This window comes from Rattus norvegicus, chromosome 2, assembly GCF_021556685.1.
Source record: "Rattus norvegicus strain SHRSP/BbbUtx chromosome 2, alternate assembly SHRSP_T2T, whole genome shotgun sequence".
Taxonomy (NCBI): domain Eukaryota; kingdom Metazoa; phylum Chordata; class Mammalia; order Rodentia; family Muridae; genus Rattus; species Rattus norvegicus.
This window is the reverse complement of record NC_141535.1, coordinates 185168004-185192327: the sequence shown is the minus strand read 5'-3', so window position 1 is coordinate 185192327 and position 24324 is coordinate 185168004. Positions and strand designations below refer to the sequence as shown.

The window sequence follows — 24324 nt, the reverse complement described above, 5'->3', positions numbered from 1 at the left end:
TTGTTGTTTTATTTTGTAGCCCTGGCTACCCTAGAACTCCATATGTAGAACAAGCTGACTTCAAACTTAAGAGATTCGTCTGCCTTTGCTTCCTAAGTACTGAAATTAAAGACATGGGCCACCAAACCCAGGACTTTTTGACATAGGATTCAAGAATCTCGGGTTGGAGATTTAGCTCAGTGGTAGAGCACTTGCCTAGCAAGCGCAAGGCCCTGGGTTCGGTCCTCAGCTCTGAGAAAAAAAAACAAAAAACAAAAAACAAAAAACCTTCTTGCAAAGATTCAAGAATCTCAGGGCAGGCCTCTCAGGGAGGCCTGATTTCACTTGCTATGAAGCTGAGAATGATCTTGAACTCTTAATGTTTCTAACTTTACCTCTCAAATGCTAGGGCAATAGATGTGTGGTACCACATGTAGTGGTTTGAATAATAATGCCCCCTATAGACTCACGAGTTTGAATGCTTGGTTACAGAAGTGGCATTATTGGGAGGTGTGGCCTTGTGGGAGGAAGAACGTCACTGTGAGGGTGGGCTTTGTGGTCTCCTATGCTTAAGCTATGCCCAGTGTGGCACATGGTCTCCTGCTGGTGTCAGATCAAGAGGTAGAACTCTCAGCTACCTCTCCAGCACCATGTTTGCCTGCATGCTGGCATGTTTCCCACCATGATGATAATGGACTAAACTTCTGAACTATAAGCCAGACCCAACTAAATTTTTCCATTATAAGATTGTCATAGTCATGATGTCTCTGCACAGTAATGAAACACAAACTAAGACACCATTCCTGGCTATATTTTGCTTCTTTAAAACTGCATAAACACATATGGAACCAGTACAATAGTTTTAAGCAACACTTAAATCTGTTTACTTCACTGTTAAGAGGACTAGTGTTATGTAAAGTTACTTTACACTTGCAGAATTGAGGGAAAAATTACAACTAAATGGTTTTGAAAGTATTTTATATCCCTAAAAACATGTTTAAGTGCAGAAGACGAAGCTCAACAAAAGAGCACATTTCTAGCATGTATATGTTCCTAGGTTTGCTCCCTCAAAAAAACAAACAACCCAACCTGCATATGAATGTGGCTTTATACATTAAGAGCACAAAAAAGGAAACAACTTAAGTTGATTTGTATGGCCATACAATTGAATATTATTCACACTGAAAAGGAATCAATTATTAATCCATGCTACAGCATCATGGTAAGTGAAATAAGTCAGAAAGAACATACTGCATGATTCCTTTCATGAAAAATATCCAGAATAGGTATATTCACTGAAACAGAAAGTAGATCCTAATCTTAGGAAGGTTGGAGAGGAGAATGATTTATTGTGCATGTGTTTTGAGGGGATAGTGGTGAAATTTTCTAAAATTATGATGGTAATTGCATAATGCTATGTCACTATATACTTTGGTGAATTAGCAGGATATATAGATTATATCAATAAAACTATCAGAAATTACATTTTCTAAGTAAAAAACCAAGAAGGTTCTAAATATTGTAAATTACCATCCAGATATCTTGTCCCATAAGCACGTTCTGGAAATATTCCTCTCAAATAGGTAATGCAGGATACTGAAACAGCCAGGAGCCTCTTCACAAACATCAAAGACTGCTGCTCGGTTGATATCTTATTAGGAAATACCAATGCACTCTAACATTCAAGGGAAATGAAAACATTGTGACATTTATTGAAAACAAAGCTTGCATGAGCTGAACAACAGAGTCTAGTTTTGCATAAGCACAGTATTTTCCCAAATAATTATCCAAAATCATCATTCCCAGAAAGTCACTGCAAATTATAAGGTGCTGGAGTGTGTTCAGGGTTAACAGCATATGAGTAGAAGAGTCCTTGAGATTTCAGGGCACAGTGGTGAGCTCCTTTATTCCTAGCACTTAGGAGGCAGAGGCAGTTGAATCTCTGAGTTTGAGGCCAGCCTGGTCTACAGAGCAAGTACCAGGACTGTCAGGGCTACTTGGAGAAACCGTCTCAAAAAACATACAGAAAACCAAGAGAAAATGCACTTGGGGGCTAGTCATCAGTCAAGAGCATTGCCTGTTCTTGAGGACTCAAGATTCATTCCTGGCACCCATACAGTGACTAACAGAATTTTACTTTAGTTCCTGGGGATCTGACAGCATTGTTCCCATAGTACACAGACATATGTGCAAGCAAATCACCAGTACAAAATAAATAGAAAAAAGTACTTTGATGGGTGGCAGCATATGCTTATAATCCCAATGCTCAGAAGGCAGAGGCAGGTGGATCACTGTAAGCAAAGCCTGGTCTACAGAGCTCCAGGCCACCCAGGACTTCAGAGTGAGATGCTATTTAAAATAATACTAATACTAATACTAATATAGAGAAAAACACAATCTCTTAGGATTTCCTCTCCTTAGTGGCACAGTTCTAAGTATTCATTCTCTTCATGAACAGCAGCTAAACACTATTATTAGGAAACAAATCCCGTTGAACACAAGAACTGGGTTCATACACAGATGGCTGAGTGAAAGCAAGCAGGAATCAATCTTACCTACACTTTACAACTGTCACATTTGGCTGGTGAGAGCTCCAACAAAGGAGATGCCACTGAATGAACTTATAGTAATATTATTAAAAGTCCAAAAGAATTCTATTTTACTCCTTTCCTTAAAGAGTGTCCTAATACAAAGCATCAAAATACTTGACTCTTTTAAACAATAGTTACAACTTCAAGAAACAAGAAACTCAGCTAAATTAATACATATTAAGTCATAAGCAATCATACCATAGAAGCTGTCCTCCGCAACTGCATAGTGGCCATCTTCCAAGAAATATTTTCTTCAAACATGTAACACAAATATAAATTTTAGTTTCAGATTTAATTTTTATCTCTATAATTCTACCTTATTACATATGGGGTTTTTATCTTAATTTCAGAATTTTACTTAAAATGCAATCTCTAAAAAGTCAATGTAGTCAGACAGTGGTGGCGCATACCTTTAATCCTGGTACTTGGGAGGCAGAAGCAGGTGGATCTCTACGAGTTAGAAGCCAGCCTGGTCTACAGAGGGAGATCTAGGACAGCGAGGGCTATGCTGAGAAAGCCTGTCTCAAAAAACAAAAACAAACAAAGTGTCAATGTATTGCCCAAGGATGTATAGTACATGCCTGTAAACCTAACATTTGGGAGGCTGAGGCAGGAGGATCAGGATTTCAAGTTTATCCTTGGAATGGTTTGAAAGTTGTAGTCCAAGCAAGACTGCCTGAACCCTTGTTGGCTTTATTTTTTTTTGGGGGGGGGGGAGGAGGAGAGAGTACCTGATAATTTAAAAAAAATAGCAAAAATAATCAGATGACTCCTTTATCAGGCTAAGTATGCATTGCTGCTCTGAAACTATAAACTGGCAAAGCCAGGAGAGCACAGATGGCTGAGCTGGTAAAGGAACTTGCCTCCAAGATGATGATCTTAGTTGGTAGGGACCAACATGGTAGAAGGAGAAAACAGATTCCCACAAGTTGTCCCCTGATTTCTACACATAACATGGCACAATTCATACACTCTCCCCTCCCGAAACGAAAACATTTTTGAAGTCAGCAGAAAATTTTTTAAAATTTTTTTCTCACGTAATCCAGGCTGGCCCCCAACCCTGTGTAGCTGAGAATGACCTTCATCTTTGTGTTTCTTTCTTTTGAGGCAAGTCTCTCTGTGTAGCTCTGGCTGTCCTGGAACTCTCTATGAAGATCAGGCTGGCCTTAAGTTCAGAGACCACCTGCCCCTGCCTCTGTCTCTGCTTTGCTGGTACTGGGACAATGGAGTGAGCCAGCACACCGGGCTTGACCTTGAACTTCCGACCCCTTGCCTCCATCTCCCCAGTGCCACCATTCTCAAAATTTACTTATGCTATGTAGAGCACAGTGGCCTAAAATCCGCCCGCCTCTTAAATTCTTTTAATGACTGATTCTGAATTCCCAGCTATCTTGGTAAACTGATTAAAATTTCCTTGCACCCTGGTCTCCACTTCGTCTGTTAACACGAGAATTCAAGTAGAAATCCGCACAAAATAAGAGAACAAACACAGCTGGAAACCGTTAGCACTATGGCGACCGCCGGCTGCCCGGGTCGCCCCCTCAGGACCCGCGGCTGGGATGTAAGCACACAAAATCTCTCAAATGTCTTCCGTTCAGACTGCAAGAAACCTGAGATGGCGAAGGGCTACAGAAAAGAAACTAAGGAGTGAAAAAAATCAAGAGAACCAAGCCGAAAATAAACATACTTTACACAACGCCTGAGAGAAGCGTCCAGCAGCGACAGGGAAGAGGCTCGAAGTGCGGCGCTCCTGTCAGCATGTGCTCAATGCGCATGCGCCTTAACTGTCGCTGGCACGTGTCACGCCCTTTGACCGCAGGTGAGACCACTATTCCCGCCAAAAGCTGCGCAAGGCCTGCTGGGAGCTAGGCTCACAGCAAGGCTTCAGCGCTGTCCCCTGCAGGCCAAGGCCTCACTACAGTTAGGTCAGGTCGTTGACTGTACAAAGCCAGCCCGACAACAGTTGGCTCCCCAGAGACCCTCCGTGTCCTCACACACCGTTTTGGCTGTTTTCTGCCTTTAGATTTTGTTAATTTTAGATTATTGTTAGATTTTCCGTGTGCTGTACAGTCCCCCCATCCAGTTAACGATGCCTTTGAGGGAATCAGTTGCTCTACCAGTCTGCTTACTTACATTTTTATTTATGTTTGTTTTTAAAGCTAGAACTGTGGCGGCACACGCCATTATTCCCAGCATTTGGGAAGCAGAGGCAGGCAGATCTCTGTGGTCAAGGCTAGCCCAAGTGAATTCCAGTATAGCCAGGGCTACACAGAGAAACCCTGTGTCAGAAAAAAAAAAAACCCAACCCCCCCCAAAAAAAAAACCCAGTTTTAAGTGTGTGTGTGTGTGTGTGTGTGTGTGTGTGTGTGTGTGTGTGTGCGCGCGCGCGCGCGAGTTTGGAGGTTAGAGGACAATACTTGGGCATCCTCATACCACAGTCTCCTTCTACCGTGTGTGTGTGTGTGGGGGGGGGTATCTCAGGAATCTAACCGACTGTCAGGTTTGGTAGCAGTTACTGTTACCTGCTGAGCCTTCTCACATGCCCCAATATTTTTATTTTTGAGATTTACTTTATATAGCCAAGGTTGGTCTTGAATCCCCTCCTCCACACTACATTTACAGATATATACATAGACATATATATAGATATAGATATAGATATATAGATATATAGATATAGATATTTCTACTAATCTAACTGGGGACAGTGAATAGCTTTGAGAACAATTTGTTTCATTTAGAAACAAAATTAAGGTTTTTAAAAAATATTTATTTATTAGGTATAAGTACACTGTCCCTGTCTTCAGACACACCAGAAGAGGGCATCAGATCTCATTTACAGAGCCACCATGTAGTTGCTGGGATTTGAACTCAGGACCTTTGGAAGAGCCATCTCTCCAGCCCTAAGTTTTATTTTTGAAGTGGCGATTTTCAGTACTGGCCTTCAAGTTTGTGGGCGGTACTAAGCCAACTGCTGGTCATTCATCAGGCTGTCCAAAGGAGCACCAGCCCTGCTTCACAGCAGAGTTTTGAAAACACAGTTCCTAGGCTGTTGAAGTGGCTTAGTGAGTGAAAGCAGTTAGTTTCTGCCGAGCAGGATGACTGAATTCTTCTATTCCTGGAACTCTAAGAAGAGAACCAATTCCACAAACTGTTCCCTGCCCCCGACATGTCCACAGGCAAATAAATGTTAGGAACAACAACACAGCTGCAGAGGGGTAAATGCTGTCTGAAAAGGCTAATGAAATCTGGTGCTGGCCTTGGTGGTTTCAGAGGCGCCCACAAATCAGTACTAAGAATGAAGAATAGGGTGGATGGGGAGGGGGACACCCTTATAGAAGGGGAGGGGAGAGGTTAGGGAGCTGATGGACAGGAAACAGGGAAAGGGAATAACATTTGAAATGTAAATAAGAAATACCCAATTTTTAAAAAACTGGAAAAAAATAAATAAAAAGAAAAAATGAAGAATAATAGAATCTTGTTTTCAGGATAAAAAAAATCGTAGAAATCTTGCTCTAGCATTTTCTCATGTATTCTCACATTTATAAATTTCCAAGAATTTTCAGCTTCAATGTCTAGCATTACATTGCTTTTATAAGAACCTTGTGAGAAAGACAGATGTTACCCCCTCCTGTATTCTCTCTTTCTTCCCCCTTCTGCTCTTGAGCGTTTGTTTGTTTGTTTGTTTGTTTGTTTGTTTGTTGCTTTGCTTTTCAGGACAGGGTTTCTCTGTGTAACAGCCTTGCCTGTCCTGGAACTCACTTTGTAGACCAGGTTGGTTTTGAACTCACAGATCTGCCTGCCTCTGCCTCCAAAGTGCTGGGATTACAAGGGTGTCTCATTGTGCCTGTCACTTTTTATAACACCTTTATAACAATGTTTTCTTCATCACAGTAGCTACTACTTGTCACTAACATAGCCTTGTCGATAGGGTATAAATGTTATCTAAGAAGGACTTGAAAAAAACATATGTGACAATAATGGAGCTTTGAAATGACAGATTTTATTAGGCACTTTGGGGATATCGTGTTACAAAGGGTTATTAGACACATTAGACGACAGGGTGCAAGCATAGAAAGAATATCTAGGACAGACTGCCAGCTCCGTCCTCAGCGCGTCCTTGCTTACAGACTTTTCAGAGAGAGGTAAAGTTATAAAACAAACAAGCTGTAAGCCAGTTAGCACAGTATGTACACACTGATCACGACACACTTGGGTCCTCCGGATGGAGCAGACAAAATTAAATTAGAGTGTATTCCGTCTTTGTGACCCATTAGAAAAAGAAGAAACGGTTTAGATTTCTGGGTAAGAGCAATAGCTAGCAATCCCGCAGTGATTTTTGTTATTTCTCGCCATCCGAATATATCCTTGATCACCAAAGTGAAGGCCCCAACTATAAAAGAGAAAAAAATTACAAAATTACAAAATAATATAATAAAACTATATTTTATCTCCTTGCTTCCCCTAAAACATTTATATATATATATATATGTTTAATCAATCAACAAATTAAATAATTTTATTTTATCTACATTGGTGATTTGCCTGCATGTATGTCACTGTCTGATCCCCTAAAACTGGAATTACAGACAGTTGTGAGTTGACATGTGGGTGCTAAGAACTGAACCCAGGCCCTCTGGAAGAAGAGCCAGTGCTCTTTATCCACTGAACCGTCTCTCCAGCTTTATAAGATGTGTGTGTGTGTGTTATTATATATACATATACATATACATATACATATACATATACATATACATATACATATACATATACATATACATATACATATACATATACATATACATACAGTCTGACTATGTAGCCCTGGCTGACCTGGAACCTTGTATGTGGAGTGGACCAGGCTCTATCTTCTGAGTGCTGGAATTAAAGGTGCGTGTTACAGTTCCAAGCTTCTTTTAAGCTTTTTCCTTTTTTCTTATTTTCGGAGCTGGGGACCGAACCCAGGGCCTTGTGCTCGCTAGGCAAGCGCTCTACCACTGAGCTAAATCCCCAACCCCTTCTTTTAAGCTTTTTGTTTTGACTTGTTTTTCGTTTTGTTTAGACAAGTTTCCTCCATGTCACCCAGTCTGGCTACAAGCTCAGCAGTTCTCCAGCCTTGACTTTCCAGGCCTGGTGTTACAGGTGTGGCCACCACAAACTAGTTCCATATTGTTGACCATACACTGAGCTAAATCCCCAACCCTGACCTTAAACTCTTAACCCTTCTGATTCCACCCCTTACAGGTATTGTGTGACACAAAGTCTGGCTTAAGGGCAATAACTTTCCAACCTACACATTTCTTGAGAAACACTTTTTTCTTTTTTTTCCTTTGGTTTTTCAAGGCAGGGTTTCAGGGTTTCTCTGTGTAGCCCTGGCTGTCCTGGGACTTGTTCTGTAGACCAGGCTGGCCTCAAATTCAGAGATCTGCCTGCCTCTGCCTCTTGAGTATTAAAGGCACACGCTACCATCATCTGGCTCCTAGAAACATCTGTTAAGAAGTACTTTTAGTAACTACTATGAAAGCGATACACAACAGTTAGTTCTGAAGCAAATGATAAATAGTATTGTTGTGAATTATCCAGATGAGACTTTCTCCCATTAAAGCTGTGGAAAAGTAGAACATTCTACTTAGTGCAGAAGTGAACTGCCTGGGACTAAAAGTTTTCCTGCTTGTCATGTCAGCTGGGGTCTGTGTACTCAAGAAGCCACATAACTGGGCACACAGCAGCATCCCACGCTTAAAATCCTCGTGCCATGGAGATGGAAGCAGAGGACCCGGAGTTTTTGCTCCTCTGTGGCTACATAATGAACTTGAGGCCAGCCTGGGCTACATGAAAGCCTGTCTCAAAAAAAAAAAAAAAAAAAAAAAGAAAAAGAAAAGAAAAGAAAAAGAAAAAGAAAAAAAGAAAAAAGAAAGAAAAGAAAGAAAGAAGCAAAAAACAGGTGTGTGAGGAAAAAGACCCTAAACTAAACTAAAGAGAAGCCCAATGAGTAACAACGACAGCAAGCTAACATGTGTCCACACCAAGGAGATCATTGCTGTGATGGCTTAAGAGTAGATCAATGTTTGAAGTTTCCTCAGCTGCTTTCCCAACAGCCCATGTGAACACCGCCATCTGTTAGTTCCTCACAGGAGACCTGAAGGCACCCATCCACCTTGACTTACAGAGTTTACAGAGTGTGCGTTTCCAGGAAGCCTTGAGTATTCAGGGTTGGACTGTGGCCTGTCCAAAGTCCACTGGAATTCTACTCCCAGGACATCAAAAATGTGACTTTATTTGGAAGTAGAGGCACTGCAGATGTCATTAATTAGGATAAAATGAAGTCATTAGGTCAGCCTTAATCCAGTAGGACTGAAGTCAGCACAGTGACACCCCACATGGAGGCCATGTGGGAAGTAAGGGTGCGAGAGGTCTGTTCCTACAAGTCAAAGAATGGAGGTACATGGCTGCAAACCTCAGAAGCTGCAGAGGTCTCAACTCTTTCTGTCTGTCTTTCCTTCTTGCTATTGTGTGTGCGTGAGTGTGTGTGTGTGTGTGTGTGTGTGTGTGTGTGTGTGTCTGTCTGTCTGTCTGTCTGTCTGTCTGTGTATGTTTGAGATATGGCCCAGGTTGGCCTTGAAATTGCTATGTACCAAAGGCTGGTCTTGAACTCCTGACCCTCCTGCCTCCACTATCCAATGCCAGGATTACAGACATGCACCACGCTGGTCTCTTTTTATCATCATCAATATATAATGATGATGATGATGATGATGATGATGATGATGATGATATTTATTACTAGTAATAAATATTTCACTCCTTTTTTTTTTTTTTCGGAGCTGGGGACCAAACCCAGGGCCTTGTGCTTGCTAGGCAAGCGCTCTACCACTGAGCTAAATCCCCAACCCCACTAGTAATAAATATTAATGTAATTTATTATTATTATATTTTTAAGACAGGATTTCTCTGTATGGCTCTGGCTGTCCTAGAGCTCACTCTGTAGACCAAGCTAGCCTCCATCCCACAGAAAATCCACTTGTCTCTGTCTCCACAGTGTTGGAATTAAAGGTTTTAAACACCACCACCTGGCAAAAAACACTTTTTTAAAGATTTGCTTTTATTTTATATGTATGGGTGTTTTGCCTGCATGTGTGTCTGTGCATCATCATGTGTGTGCAGTGCCAGTGGCAGTCAGAAGAGGGTGCGGGATCCCCCTGAAACTGGCTGTCAGCCACCAGGTAATTATATATTTTTTTACTAATATATTTAATTAGAAATCCCCATGCCAAGCAGTGGTAGCACATACATTTAATCCCACTACTGGGAGGCAAAGGCAGGTGGGTCTCTTGAGTTTGAGGCCAGCCTGGTCTACAGAGTGAGTTCCAGAGCAGCCAGGGCTACACAGAGAAACCCTGTCTTGAAACAAAACAAAACAAACAACAATAAAAAGAAATTATCATCTATATCCAAGGGCATACAGTGCATATGTGTGCACACATTCTGAGGCAAAAGAAGAGAAGCAGTAAGACGTGGCCATCGTGTGAGAGAACTCCAGAACTGAGAGCTAACAGTCTGGACACTCTGTTCATTATCTCCTCTGTCCCACCTGCCTGCTGCTACCATACCATTCTACTCCTGTGAGCATGACTTTCTCAGATCCAAGTCTATAAAGAGCTTCTTCCTCATAGTCCTTAAAAGTACACTCACATGTTCTTCTAGCCTCAAGAACTGGAAGACATGAGCTTCCGTTGTTTTGACGGCTCAGTGGTTAAGATCACATACGGTCCTTCCAGAGGTTGAGTCCAGCACCCATGTTAGGAGGATCACCAGGATCTGTAATCTAGCTCCCTGGGATCTGACACCCCTAGCCACCTTGGTCCCCAAAACTCTTGTGCACATACACATAATTAAAAATAAAATAAACCTTTAAAGATATTTGTCAAAAGATGTATGTCTAGTTGTGTGTTCCTGGGTAAGTTTATGTACATGAGGGTGGCCACTGGGTCTTGAAAGAGCGGGAAGGGCTCTTAACTGCTGCGTTGTCTCTACGGCCTCTTCATCTCTCTCTCTAACAGTTATACTCATTGTGCTTAGGTCAGTTCAGCGGATTATTGAGGGGTCACTGTGTGCTAGAGTGGAGCTAATGATGACGAAGGACTGTGACCAGATACAGTCACACACAGAACAGTACAACTACACATAAGCAACTTTAAATACAACATGCAAAGTCCTGCGCCTCAGTATCTGCAGGACAGCTTCCTACCACAGGGGCTGGCGAGATGGCTCAGTGGTTAAGAGCACTTGCTCCTGCAAAGGACCCGGGTTAAATGAGTTCCCAGCACCCACATGGTGGCTCACAGCCATCTGTGACTGCAGTTCTGAGCTGATGTCCTCTTCTAGGCACACAAGTGATGTCCGCCTTTAATCCCAGCACCCAGAAGGCAGAGGCTGGCAACCTCTGTGAGCTCCAGGATAACTTAGTCTACATGGTAAGTTCCAATCTAAAAAAAATAATAAAAGGATATTTTACTTATCTCTAACATTCAGAGATTTTTTTTTTCTGAAATAGATAATGTCTAAGCTGCTTTGGTTAAAAACTTTTATTACATTTGTTTTTTAAATTATTTATTTATGTATGTGAGTGCTCTGTCATTTACATATAGTCTTGCATGGCAAGAGAGGGGATCAAATCAAATGGATGGTTATGAGACACCATGTAGGTGCTGGGAATTAAACTCAGAGCGTCTGGAAAAACAGCCAGCGCTCTTAACCACTGAGCCATCTCTCTGGCGGGACATTTATTTTTTCTTACTAGATGGGGAAGGCATGTGTGAGTGAAGGTCAGAGAACAACGTATAGGACTAGCTCTCTGTCCTTCTCCATGTAGGTTCTGTAGATTAAGGCTGACGACAGTGCTTTTGCTCACTGTGCTATCTTCTTGGCCTTTTTTTCAGTCTATAATTTATTTTACCAGTGAGGGGCATTAAAGCAGGTCACGTGCAGCTCAGGCCAGCTTAGAACTTGGTACGTAGTAAAGGACAACTTTAAACACCTCATCTTCCTGCCTCTACCTCCTAGGTGCTGGTATCAAAAGAATGTGCCACCAGACTTCTAAGCTGCTTTTAAAAGAATGATAAACCAAATAAAAGGTAAAATAGCTATTTCAGACAACACTGTATGTATGAAGTCTGTAACTATAATTGTGTTATAATTTACTCTAAATTAAGTGAAAATTGTAAATCAGATATCAGAAGGCTGGCAAGGCAGACAGAGAAAGGCAGACCACTTGGCTCCTCTCCTAGGTCCTTCACACTGACCGATACCCTAAAGAGGCAGCAGCGGGAAAGATGGATTCAAGAGTAAAACGGGTGGGACTGGCAAGATGGGCAGGCCAGTGTGGTCGTTTGAAGGAGCCATTTCTCTCCCCCACATTCTCTGGCACCTGAATACGAGGTCCCCAGTTGATGGCGCTGTTGGGGCAGGCTTGGGAGGTGTGGCCTTGTTGGAGCAGGTGTGGCCTTGAGGACTGGTTTTGAGAGCTTACAGATGTGCACCATTGTGATTTTGCTCTCATTGCTTCTTGCCTGCAGTTCAAGATGTGAGCTCTCAGCTGTTCTGCTGCTGTGCACAGCTTCCTGCTGTGATGGCGATGGGCTCTTATCCCTCAGGAGTCATGAGCTCCAAAGAAACCCTTTCTTTGATTTATCATAGCAACTGAGAAGTAACTAAGACAGTGGGTGAAAACACTTGCCAGGAAGGCTGGTGACCTGGGTCCAATCTCCAAATTCCAGATATAGACATTCATACACCCCCCATACCCATACCCACGCCCACCCCATACGCACCTCCCACACACCAGGCACTTTCATATACACAGTAATAAAATAAATAAAATAGGAGGAGTAAAGAGCATCGGTTCTCAGGCTCAAGCAAGAGCCAGGCAAGAGCTGTCTGAAATCGAGTCGGAAGACGTAGGATAGAGGCAGACTCCAAGGCGGCTTTTTTTTTTTGTTTTTGTTTTTGTTTTTTTGTTGTTTTTTTTCTTTTCTTTTTTTCAGAGCTGGGGACCGAACCCAGGGCCTTGTGCTTGCTAGGCAAGTGCCCTACCACTGAGCTAAATCCCCAACCCCCCAAGGCGGCTTTTGATGGAAACTCTTCTTGACTTGAAACTCGATTAGCCTTGGAAAGGTCTAGGAGGCTGGTATAGTATATTGAGCCCTCAATACCATATTATCTTTTGGGTAACAATGTTATGTCAAATGATTTACTGATATGGAAAACTCTGGAGGGAACAGTATGGTAGAGAGAGAACTTAATTCTTTGGCCATACTGAGTTTGGAGAAAGTAAATTGTCAGAGTGATTATGACCAGGTAAAAGTGAAGTTGTGGGCCAATGCTACAGGTAGTGGAAGAGATTTGAAGGTCTCCATATTATAGGTTATGGTAAAATCATGACTAGAATGATATATAATCATTTGGGTTCTCTGGGCAGTAGGGAATACCAACATTCAAGGTCTAGCTACAGGAACAGTGTTCCTAAGAGGGGCTGAAAGGGCTGTGGATGTGGTTCAGAGGAAGAGCTTAAGGAGCATGTGCATGGCCCTGGGCTTAAGCCCTAACACTGTCCAATGAAACTTACCACCATGAACGCTCTACAGAGCATACAAGGAGCAGGCAAGGAATGGTGAGAAAAGCAAAGAGAGAAATGGCAGTGTACATGTGTAATTCCAACACTTAGGAGGCAGAGACAAAGGATGGCTGTAAGTTCAAGGCCTGCCTGGAACACATAGTGAGTTCTGGGCCAGCTAGGAGTAATAGCAAGACCCTCTTTCAAAACATTAATGATATGAAATAAAATAAAATAAGAAAATTATTATAGAAGACAGATCGTGAAAACAAAGGTGAAGATGGGTGTCTTAGTCACTGTCCTATCGCTGTGAAGAGGCACCATGAGTATCACAGCAACTCTTATAAAGGAGAACGTTTAACTGGGGTTGGCTTACAGTTCAGAGTCAGTCCATTATCAGCATGGCGGCAAGCATGGGGCTGGAGCAATAGCTGAGAGCTACATCCTCATCTGCAAGTGTCGAGGGAAGGGGACAGGGATTGGCCTTGGCCTAGCTAATCATTTTAATCTTCCGGGTTGGGGATTTAGCTCAGTGGTAGAGCGCTTGCCTAGGAAGCGCAAGGCCCTGGGTTCGGTCCCCAGCTCCGGAAAAAAAAGAACCAAAAAAAAAAAAAAAACAAAAACAAAAAAAAAAAAAACAAAAAACTTCCTTAAATAGAGCCACTCCCTGATGACTAAGCATTCAAATCTATGAGCCCATGAGGGCCATTCCCATCCAAACCATCATGGTGGGCCAGTGAGTAACTTCCCACAGGGTTTTGTAAGAAGCTACAAATGCGCATCCTTGTTGCTATGGTGACCGGCATCCTAACAGCAAGAGTATATTTGCTGATGTGCCCTCCAGTCCTGACAATAAAACCAACACTGATGTGTTAATGCATTACCTGTTTTTCACAAGCCAGTAGTCTTTCCCATCAAGAGTCCCATAGCCAACCACGAGAACACCATGATTCACATTCTCGGTACAGGAGGGGTCATCATAGACACCTGAGAGTCAAACACAGACGGGGAAGAGGCAAGTGCTATAGTCTAGCAAAACACACTTGACAATATGACAAGGTGACTTAGAGACTCCGTCTGCTTCCCTTGACAAGGGTAAGGCTGACCCAGAGACCCCTCAGACATTTATTATACCTATTCACGCTTTCTAATTCTCTTAATTTATGTACAGTTGGCTGCATTTCTTTGTATGAATTCATAAATTGTTTTGTCCACTTTGAGCCTTTTGTAAATTAAATGCTCCTCAGTCATATTGTAACTTTCTGCTGTACGTAATACAGAACTCTGCATTTAGTGAGCACTGGAGGACCGTGTTACTGAGCTTCGCAAGATGCATGCATGTACGGTTTTAAGTGTCAACCTTAAAGAAGTGTTAAGTGCCCTCCCTTATGGTGTCCCAGGACAAGGTCTCACACATAGGCTGGACCCAAACTTGATATGTTGTCAAAGATGACCTTGAGCTTCTGATCCTCCTGCCTCTGCTTCCCAAGAGTGGAGATGACAGGTTTGTACTACCGTGTGCTGGGGATTGAACCCAGGGCTTCATGTATAGTGGGCAAACATTTCACTACCTGAGCCACAGCCCCATTCCTTTTTATTTAAAGCCAAAGGGTGTTCTTTGTTGTATATGGGTCTCCTTTTCTTTATCCACTCAGAAGTTGATAGTCACTTAGGTTGTGGAAATTATTCTGCAATGAACTTGAGAGATGTCTTTTCAGTACATTGGTTTCATTTCTCTGGGATATATTCCTGGTAGTGGAGTTGCTGGGTCAAATGGTAGTTCTATTTTTTACTTTTTTTGGGGGGGGTTTCTATAACATTTTCCTTAAAGGCAGTACTAATTGATATTCTTTTTTTTTTTTTTTTTTTGGTTCTATTTTTCGGAGCTGGGGACCGAACCCAGGGCCTTGCGCTTCCTAGGCAAGCGCTCTACCACTGAGCTAAATCCCCAACCCCACTAATTGATATTCTTACAATCAGCATGTAAAGGTTCCTGTGTCACCAGCATTTAGTTTATGTTTATTTGAGACTTGGTCTTGCTAGGTAGCCCTGGATGGTCGGGAATTTACACGCTATATACTCAATGGCCTGGTGAGCTTTTGGTTGATTGACACCAGCTAGATTATTTGGGAAAAGGAGCTTCAATTGAAAAAAGGCCTCCATCAGATTGGCCTGCAGGGCATTTTCTTGATTAATAATTTATGTGGGAGTAGGTGCCATCCTGGGGTGGGTGGTCCTGGGTGAAAGAAGAAATCAAAGGGAGCAAGCCAATAAACAGCATTCTTCCTGGTCTCAGTGTCACTTACCCATTGGCTTCCCTTGAAGATGGACTGTAAGTAAACATTTCTTCCCAAATCATTTTTGGTCTGTGTTTTAACCTAACAAGGACAGCCAGGCTGGCTTCAAACTTGAGATAATCCTCCTGCCTCTGCCTCTCAAGTGCAAGAATTGCAAACATGTGCCAACAGGCCTGATTGCACTGTCATCTTCTCTTCAAGATTTACTTATTTATTTTATATATAAGTGCACTGTCTCTGTCTTCAGACACACCAGATCAGGGCATCAGATCCCATTACAGATGGTTGTGAGCCACCATGTGGTTGCTGGGAATTGAACTCAGGACCCTGGAAGAGCAGTCAGTGCTCTTAACCACTGAGCCATCTCTCCAGCCCCTGGCTGTGTTCTTGATACAAGATCTTGCCATTCTGTTTTGCTGATCTGTTTCTATGCTGACACCAGGCTGTTTGGCTGCTGTAACCCAGGAATGTACTCTCAGGTTGTATATTGTGATGTCTCTGGCTTTGCTCATTTTGTTAAAATGGCTTCGGCTATTGAGGGTTTCCATGGTTTCATGCAGTCTTTAGATTAGCCTAGTTTTGTAGACTCTCATTGATATTTGACTCTTCGTTCTGTAAGCAGCAGATAAAGCTAAGTCCTTCCCCTCAGTGCGTCTTGAGTCTCTCTACAGGTCTTTTCTGCTCGATGGATAAATGTATTATTAGCCCCTCCCCACAGTTGGAAGTGGAATCGTTTTCTTGATTTTTAGTTTATATACTGCACTCTTCGTGGATTTAAAACAAACAAACAAAAAACCTGACTTTTTTTTTCCTGTTTGTTTGTTTTGGCTTTTTGATAGAGTAGTCTAGGCAGGCATCAACTTTCTCATCCCCTCTCCCTCCAGCCCACCCCCACCCCCTGCCTCCAGAATTCGAGGATTATAGACAGGACCACCGCACACAGCAGCAGCAACTCACCTCTCCTGTGTGAATTATGTAGCTGGCCCCATGGTTTTCAATCTCAGGGTTTTAACCCTCGCTCCCCACTTCAGCCTGAGTGACTTAGGCTGGTTAACTTTTTTCTTTAATTATGGCTTTAGATTTATTTTTTTTATTTTATGTGTGGCAGTGTTTTGCTTGGCTGTGCACCAGAAGCCTGCCTGGTGCCCGAGGAGGTGGTGAGCCTCTGTGTGGGAGCTGGGACTCCAGCCTGCGTCCTTTGCAACAACAAATATTCTTAACCACTGAGGCACCTCTCTAGACTTAAAGCAGATTAACTTTTTCACGGAGGATTCAGGTGTAAATTAGAGTTACCGAGTGGATTAAATGAGATAGATACACAAGAAACCTAGTGTAGCAGTGCCAATAAGTCTTAACCAGTAGGATCCGCCAGTTAGAACAGGGTACCAGCTGCTCAGTCTGTGTTAAGGGAAGCAAATCAGAGGCTGGTGCCTCATATTTACCACTTTGGTAGAGGAAGAAGGAGGAATGGCTGGCGTCGATGCACACAGAGACAGGCCCTTTAGTGGCCACTGCTTCTTTCAGAGCTTCTTCATCGCCGAAGGGGAGCTCAATGTACCTTGAACACGTGGCAGCTCGATTTTTTGGGTCATAGTGACACTTTTCATCCTACAAAAAACCAACCATAAAGCCTACTTCAACTTCCTGGATTTCGATATGATATCCCCCCACACCTGACACGTCACCCCCTCCCCACTTCACCCCTTTCAACGGACTTTGACTATGATCCTCCCACCCCGCCCCGCCCTCTGACCCTCTGTCCCCACCAGTCTTTCTTCTTTTGTTCTGAGTTTTTCTGTTTGTAAACACTGACTCAAGCTGGACTTGGTAGTCTGGGTTTATAATCCAAGCCCTGGGCCAGCAGGAGCTGTGAGACAGCACAAAACAAACAAAACTCAAGGGACAGCACCAGGGAGGCAGAGGCAGGTGATTCTCTGAGAGTTCAAGGCCAGTCTGCTCTACATAGTGAGTTCCAGAACACCCACAGTTAAATAGGGCGGCCGAGTCTCAAAAGCAGAAGATAAGACAAACAAAACTCAGGAGCTCCAGATGTATGTTTGCTGAATATGTAACTGTGTTTCTTCTAAACACTGTAATGGGAAAAGAAGCTGAAAGGAATAAACCGAAGGAAGACTGCTTAAGGTAGGTTGTTTTCGGGATTGGGGATTTAGCTCAGTGGTAGAGTGCTTGCCTAGCAAGCACAAGGCCCTGGGTTCAGTCCCCAGCTCCAAAAAACAAAAAGAAAAAAGAAAAAAAAAAAAGGTAGGTTGTTTTCGAGTGATAATTATTTAAAGTGTGAGTTTATTGCGTTTATTGATATGAGTGTGGAGGTCTGAGGATGACTTACAGGTACCCTCCCTGGGATCCGTGAGTAAACTCAGTTCATCAAGCTTGACCACAAGTCCTTTACCTAACGAGCCATCTTGTCAGTAGTGATACTTTTTTTTTTTTTTTTTTTTTTTTTTTGCTTATGTTACTTAACAGAATTGGTTAAAAAAAAGAAAAAGAAAAGAAGAAATCTTGTGGTAAATGGGATACTATCATTGATCCTTTAAGTGGAAGAGTGAGCTAGCTGATGACCTGAAAATATCTCTGGACATTGAGGGTTGCAGGACTGAAAAACCAAATATCAGATAATACACAGAAGGCATTGTTACCATGGTTTCATCAAGCCTGTATTTAAATATGAATGACACTTGCTTGTTTGAAAATATTTTCTGTATAGGGAGTGGCAGCAAACCCTATAATTCAACATTTGGAAGGTACGGCAACAGGACTTCAAAGCCTCCCCAGCTGTGTAGTTAGTGAGTTCGAGACCAGCCCGGACTACATCATGAGACTCTGTAACAAACAAGGACAACCCAAAACCCCAGGGTAGATTAAGAAGGTCACTGCATTTCAAAGAGAATTCTTGACACGGAGGAGCTGCAGGTGGGGCTCTAGAAGGGGTCCCCGCAGTGCTTTGTTGGTGCCAGTGCAGCAGTGGTGAGGAACTAAGTCATAGGGGACAAACGTGACGCACCATGGCTTTGTAGGGATAGGAAGCTTCTGAGTCGATGCCTCCGTTATCGATGATGTACTGGAAAGCTTCGGTCATGAAGCCACCCCCGCAGCCTTTATTCCCGTACTTTTCTTCGGTTGAGCAATCCACCAGGTTCTGAGCACTGAGAGACACCAGCTTCCCCGTTTTCAGCTTCAGCTGCCCTTCAAGGGCCCCCACGGCGCTGAAAGCCCAGCAGGAACCACAAGAGCCCTGAAACAGAAGAATCGGTGTGGAATCCGTATGGCTCCTGCGGTGCAGAAGACAGCTCCGGCTTGGCCAGGAAGGGCTCCCCGCTGCACTGAGGCCTCCTTCTTTCAGAGTCTCCAGGCAAGGACCTGCCCTGGTGGGGAGAATGTCAGGTCACAGCAGGCATTTTGAGAGCACTGATAGTGGACACTGAACATGCGCAAAGTCTCAAACCATCTTTCCCCTAAAAGGAAGACAGATGCCATAAGGGTTAGTTAGGACCCAAACCCTGAGGTGCCTATTTAACTTACCAAAGTGGACCTGGCCACTAGATTCTTCCAGCATCCCTTAGTCCCTACCCATTACAGGGTATGGTTCACATAACCTGGCCCTGCCCTAAACTTCCCCCAGCCCACGCACTGGGTTGCCCTTCCCCTATTTGCCCTTGCTCCTCTATATAACCAGCCATTTTGGTTACTTGGCCCTTTTCTTCAGTCTCTTACTGTCCTAGCTCTCTCCGATCCTCACACCGGACGGCTCATGGCCCTGTTCACTCTGGACTCTCCTAGATGTCCCTGCCTCAGGCTACGCTCTCCCTTTTGTCTACAGTAACCCTCCGCGGTCAAAGTCAATGCCATACTTAGGAACACTCACGTTCTTTCTCTCTCTCTCTTTCTTTCTCTCTTTCCTTCTCTCTTTCTTTCTCTCTTTCTCTCTTTCTTTCTTTCTTTCTTTCTTTCTTTCTTTCTTTCTTTCTTTCTTTCTTTCTTTCTTTCTTTCCATTCAACAAGAAAGTGATTTTTGAGAGACAAAATAACTCAGGGCCAATTGAGCCATTCAGGAGGGACAGAGAGAGGCATTTTCATATACTGTGTTCTAAGGGCACATTGCACCTCACATCGAAGAAAGGCACATGCGCATACCGATTGCAAACAATACACCAGGACACACTGTGAATGGGCACTGGGCAGGACACTGTTCAGAGTCAATGCTATAAATCCCAGGTGACACAGGCTCGGTGGCCTGGAAAACAGGCGAACCAGCTACCTGAAAAGCAATAAGGAGATACAGTCTGGAGGCTCATCATCAAGTGCCATAGACAAGCCACACCACTTGACTAGAGGCTCGTCAGTGATTGACGTCCTTCATTTCCACTCCTTATGAAGCCTGATGCCTAGGGAGATGAGATGTAAGGCAGATTTCTAGAATGTTCATCCAGTGTCTTCTCTAGTCACCATCTCTCAGAATAAAATGCAGCTTAAAGATTCCATTCCTGTGGCTGGAGAGGGCTCAGAGTACTTGCTGCTCTTGCAGAGGACCAAGTTTTGGCGTCCAGTATCCACATAGTGGCTCACAACCTTCTGTAACCCCAGCTCTAGGGATCTGATGCCCTCTTCTGATTTCTGCAGTTATTGCAAGCATGTGGTGCAAGCTAGCAAACACACACACACACACACACACACACACATACACACACACATACACACACACACCACACACACACATACACACACACATACACACACAAACACACACAAACACACACATACACACATACACACACATACACACACATACACACATACACACACATACACACATACACACACATACACACACAAACACACATACACACATACACACACATACACACACATACACACACATACACACATACACACACATACACACATACACACACACAAACACACACAAACACACACATACACACATACACACACACATACACACATACACACATACACACATACACACATACACACATACACACATACACACACATACACACACACAAACACACACAAACACACACATACACACATACACACACATACACACATACACACATACACACATACACACACATATACACATACACACATACACACACATACACACATACACACACATACACACATACACACATACACATACACACACATACACACACATACACACACATACACACATACACACACACACACACATACACACATACACACACATACACACACATACACACACATACACACACATACACACATACACACACATACACACACAAACACATACACACATACACACATACACACATACACACATACACACACGTACACACATACACACACATACACACATACACACACATACACACACAAACACACAAACACACATACACACATACACACACATACACACGTACACACACATACACACATACACACATACACACACATACACACACATACACACATACACACATACACACACATACACACACATACACACACATACACACATACACACACATACACACACACAAACACACACATACACACATACACACATACACACACATACACACACATACACACACACAAACACACACATACACACACATACACACATACACACACATACACACATACACACACATACAAACACACACATACACACACAAACACACATACACACACATACACACACATACACACACACATACACACACATATACACACATATACACACACACAGCCAAAACACTTGTAAACATAAAATAAATAAATCTAAAAGTTTAGTTACTGTTTGTGCTCATTGACATTCGTGACAAGAATCCACAAACTCCAGTGTTGCTGTCTCAGAATGATACCTGATACAAAAAGCTTTAGCCATAGGATAACCATTTTCAGACATTACTGTCATAGATGCTTTAAAAAGAAAGATTTGTGTTATTATTGTTTATTTATGTATATGTATGTGTGCATGCACGTGTAGGCAACCACAGTGGCCAGAAGATGGTGTTGGATCCCCTGAAGCTGGAGTTACAGGCTGTGTGGGTTTCTAGTTATGGGTGCTGGAACCAAACTTAGGTCTTCTGGAAGAGCAGCAAGTGCTCTCAGCCAGCATGGCTGCAGCATACACTTTAATCCCAACACTTGGGGGAGCCACAGGTAGGCAGACCATAGATCAGGCCAGCCTGGTCTACAGAGTGTGTTTCAGGTTACACAGAGAAACCCTGTCTTGGAGAGAGAGAGAGAGAGAGAGAGAGAGAGAGAGAGAGAGAGAGAGAGAGAGAGAGAGAGAGAGAGAGAGAGAGAGAGAGAGAGAGAGAGAGAGAGAGATTTTGCAAGCTAAGAGGCCAAGATCCAAAGTATGAGGGGAACTTAGTTTAGTTTCGTTGTGAGTTTGAGACCAGTCTGGGCTAAGTCTATAAGCTGAAATACGTCATAAATAAAACTAAATGAAAACAAACAACAACAAAACCCTTAGGATGTAGTTGGGCAGATGAGAATAACGAAGAAGCCAGGGAGTGACAAGAAGACAGTGAGACTCACTGCCAGAGTGTGCAGCGAGACAGGAAGAGAGCACTCAGCCACAGGCAGAGGCTGGGCTGGTGACACTAACCTGGTATTTCACATTAGTGACGCAGCCCTTTTCTCGCCAGTCCACAGAGTCGGGCAATGTCTGATTAGAGCTTGACTTGAGAGTGCCACTTCTATTCCAGTGCCTGGGAATTCTCAGAGAGCCCATATAACCTATGACTTCTTCAGGTGTCTAAAAAGCAAGTTAACATCACTCTCACTTAGAACCTTTAATTTTTCCTTCTCCTCTCCTCCCTCTCTCTTCCCTCCCTCCCTCCCTCCCTCCCTCCCTTCCCCCCCTTGTGCATGTGTTTGTGGCAGCTGGTGTACCATGGCTCCCATGTGGAAGTCAAGGAACATCTTGCAGGAATCAGTTCACTCCTTCTATTATCTGGGTCCCAGGGATTGAACTCAGGCTGTCAGGCCTGGCAGTAAGTACCTTTACCTGGTAAGCTTTTTGCTGGTTGACTCCCATCTATCTTTCTATTCTTTCTCTCTTTCTTTCTCTCTCTCTCTTTCTTTCTTTCTTTCTTTCTTTCTCTCTTTCTTTTTCTCTTTCTTCCTAAGAATTACAAATGGGAATATATTTTAAAACTAAGAAAAATTAATAGTAGTAGCACCCAAGTAATTATAACTTGACTGGGAGGTGAACTGTCTGTGGTAGTTATCTGAGGTGACTGTGGGTGCTGACTGAGGTGACAGTGGGAGCTATCAGAGGTGACTGTGGGAGCTGTCTGAGGTGACTGTGGGAGCTGTCTGAGGTGACTGTGGGAGCTGTCTGAGGTGACTGTGGGAGCTGTCTGAGGTGACTGTGGGTGCTGACTGAGGTGACTGTGGGTACTGACTGAGGTGACTGTCTGTGGGAGCTATCTGAGGTGACTGTGGGTGCTGACTGACGTGACTGTCTGTGGGAGCTATCTGAGGTGACTGTGGGTGCTGACTGACGTGACTGTCTGTGGGAGCTATCTGAGGTGACTGTGTGGTGGGAGCTGTCTGAGGTGACTGTGGGTACTGACTGAGGTGAGCTCTGTGTCTCTTTAATTTTGCACTTTCCATGATCAACATAGTTTAAGCAGCGGGAAGGAGAATAGAACATGGTAAAAACTAGAAGTTACAGACTTTTGATTGACCGAAAGGTAGATTCTTGCAAAGCAATGTATAAAGCAAGGCAAGCTGCTTTCCCTCCGAGAACTACAAGGATACAGCTACATTTGAATAGAAAATGGTTTCCAAGGATGTTCCCTTTCCAAACCCAGTAGAAGTATTTTTCCTTCTTCTTCTTCTTCTTCTTCTTCTTCTTCTTCTTCTTCTTCTTCTTATTATTATTATTATTATTATTATTATTATTATTATTATTATTATTGGTTCTTTTTTTCAGAGCTGGGGATCAAACTCAGGGCCTTGCGCTTCCTAGGCAAGCGCTCTACCACTGAGCTAAATCCCCAAGTCCTCCCTTCCTCCTTATTATTTTTTATCTTTTGCCTGTGTGTGTGTGTGTGTGTGTGTGTGTGTGTGTGTGCACGTGCGCGCACGCGCGCGTGCATGGGTATCTGTGTCAGTTTGATCTACACTGGCTGCCAGGATACCCTGCTCTCCTGGTTAGCAGGCCTGAGCATTTCCCCATGCCTGGATTTTGTCTTTATTTTTAAAGTAATGTGATTCTTAACTTTGGCTGCATTATACATTTTTTGGTTGTGTAGACCAATGAAGAGGGCCGGGGATGCAACTGGCAGAGACCATTCAGTATTCATAGGCAGCATACAAAAGAGAGACCACGGCACCAAGGTCCTATACGCTCCCAGTGAGAGAGGAGAATGATACCCTGCCCCTGACCCATATTCCAGTCCTGGCTACACAGTTTCTTTTGGTTTGGTTGTTGATATCCAAGTGTACCTTAAAATTACTTTTGACCACACAAAAATTATACTTGCCTATGGGGCAGCAGACTGTGCCATGGGACAGAAAACCTGGTAAGGCTGAGCTGAACCCTGGCAAATCTCTTAACTGAAAATGGTAGGCATTTAAATCTGCTCCTGACCAGGTTCCTGTCATGGAACGCACGACGCTCCATTGAGAGTACTGTGACAATCAGTCACATAGGGATAGCACCTTGAGTCCTACATGCAAATGGGGCATCCCTAACATCTCAGACCAAGCCAATGGAAAGCATCTGCCTTTAGATCCCAGCACACTCCAAAATGTCTATAAGGTCCTACCCATGAGGTTAAAGTGC

At 43.3% G+C, this 24324-nt stretch overlaps 2 protein-coding genes across 4 annotated transcripts in view; both read right to left on the bottom strand.

Annotated features, from left to right (window-relative positions):
• Hormad1 (HORMA domain containing 1) overlaps positions 1-4352 on the bottom strand; it is a 35692-nt gene extending 31340 nt beyond the window's left edge. Inside the window, exons 1-4 of one of the 2 annotated variants that reach the window (XM_087628914.1) lie at positions 4258-4352; positions 2981-3088; positions 2769-2821; positions 1510-1654 (exon numbers count right to left, since the gene is read on the bottom strand). In XM_087628914.1, the coding sequence (XP_087485040.1) occupies positions 1510-1654; positions 2769-2804 (181 nt within the window). In that variant the 5' untranslated portion in view covers positions 2805-2821; positions 2981-3088; positions 4258-4352. The remainder of the gene's footprint in view (positions 1-1509; positions 1655-2768; positions 2822-2980; positions 3089-4257) is intronic. The other variant, NM_001108949.1, reaches the window with a different exon arrangement.
• A 2201-nt stretch (positions 4353-6553) lies between these two features.
• Ctss (cathepsin S) overlaps positions 6554-24324 on the bottom strand; it is a 28456-nt gene continuing 10685 nt past the window's right edge. For both annotated transcript variants that reach the window (NM_017320.2, XM_087631545.1), the window contains 5 exon segments: positions 6554-6963; positions 14067-14169; positions 16922-17087; positions 18502-18732; positions 22135-22284. In NM_017320.2, the coding sequence (NP_059016.2) occupies positions 6864-6963; positions 14067-14169; positions 16922-17087; positions 18502-18732; positions 22135-22284 (750 nt within the window). In that variant the 3' untranslated portion in view covers positions 6554-6863.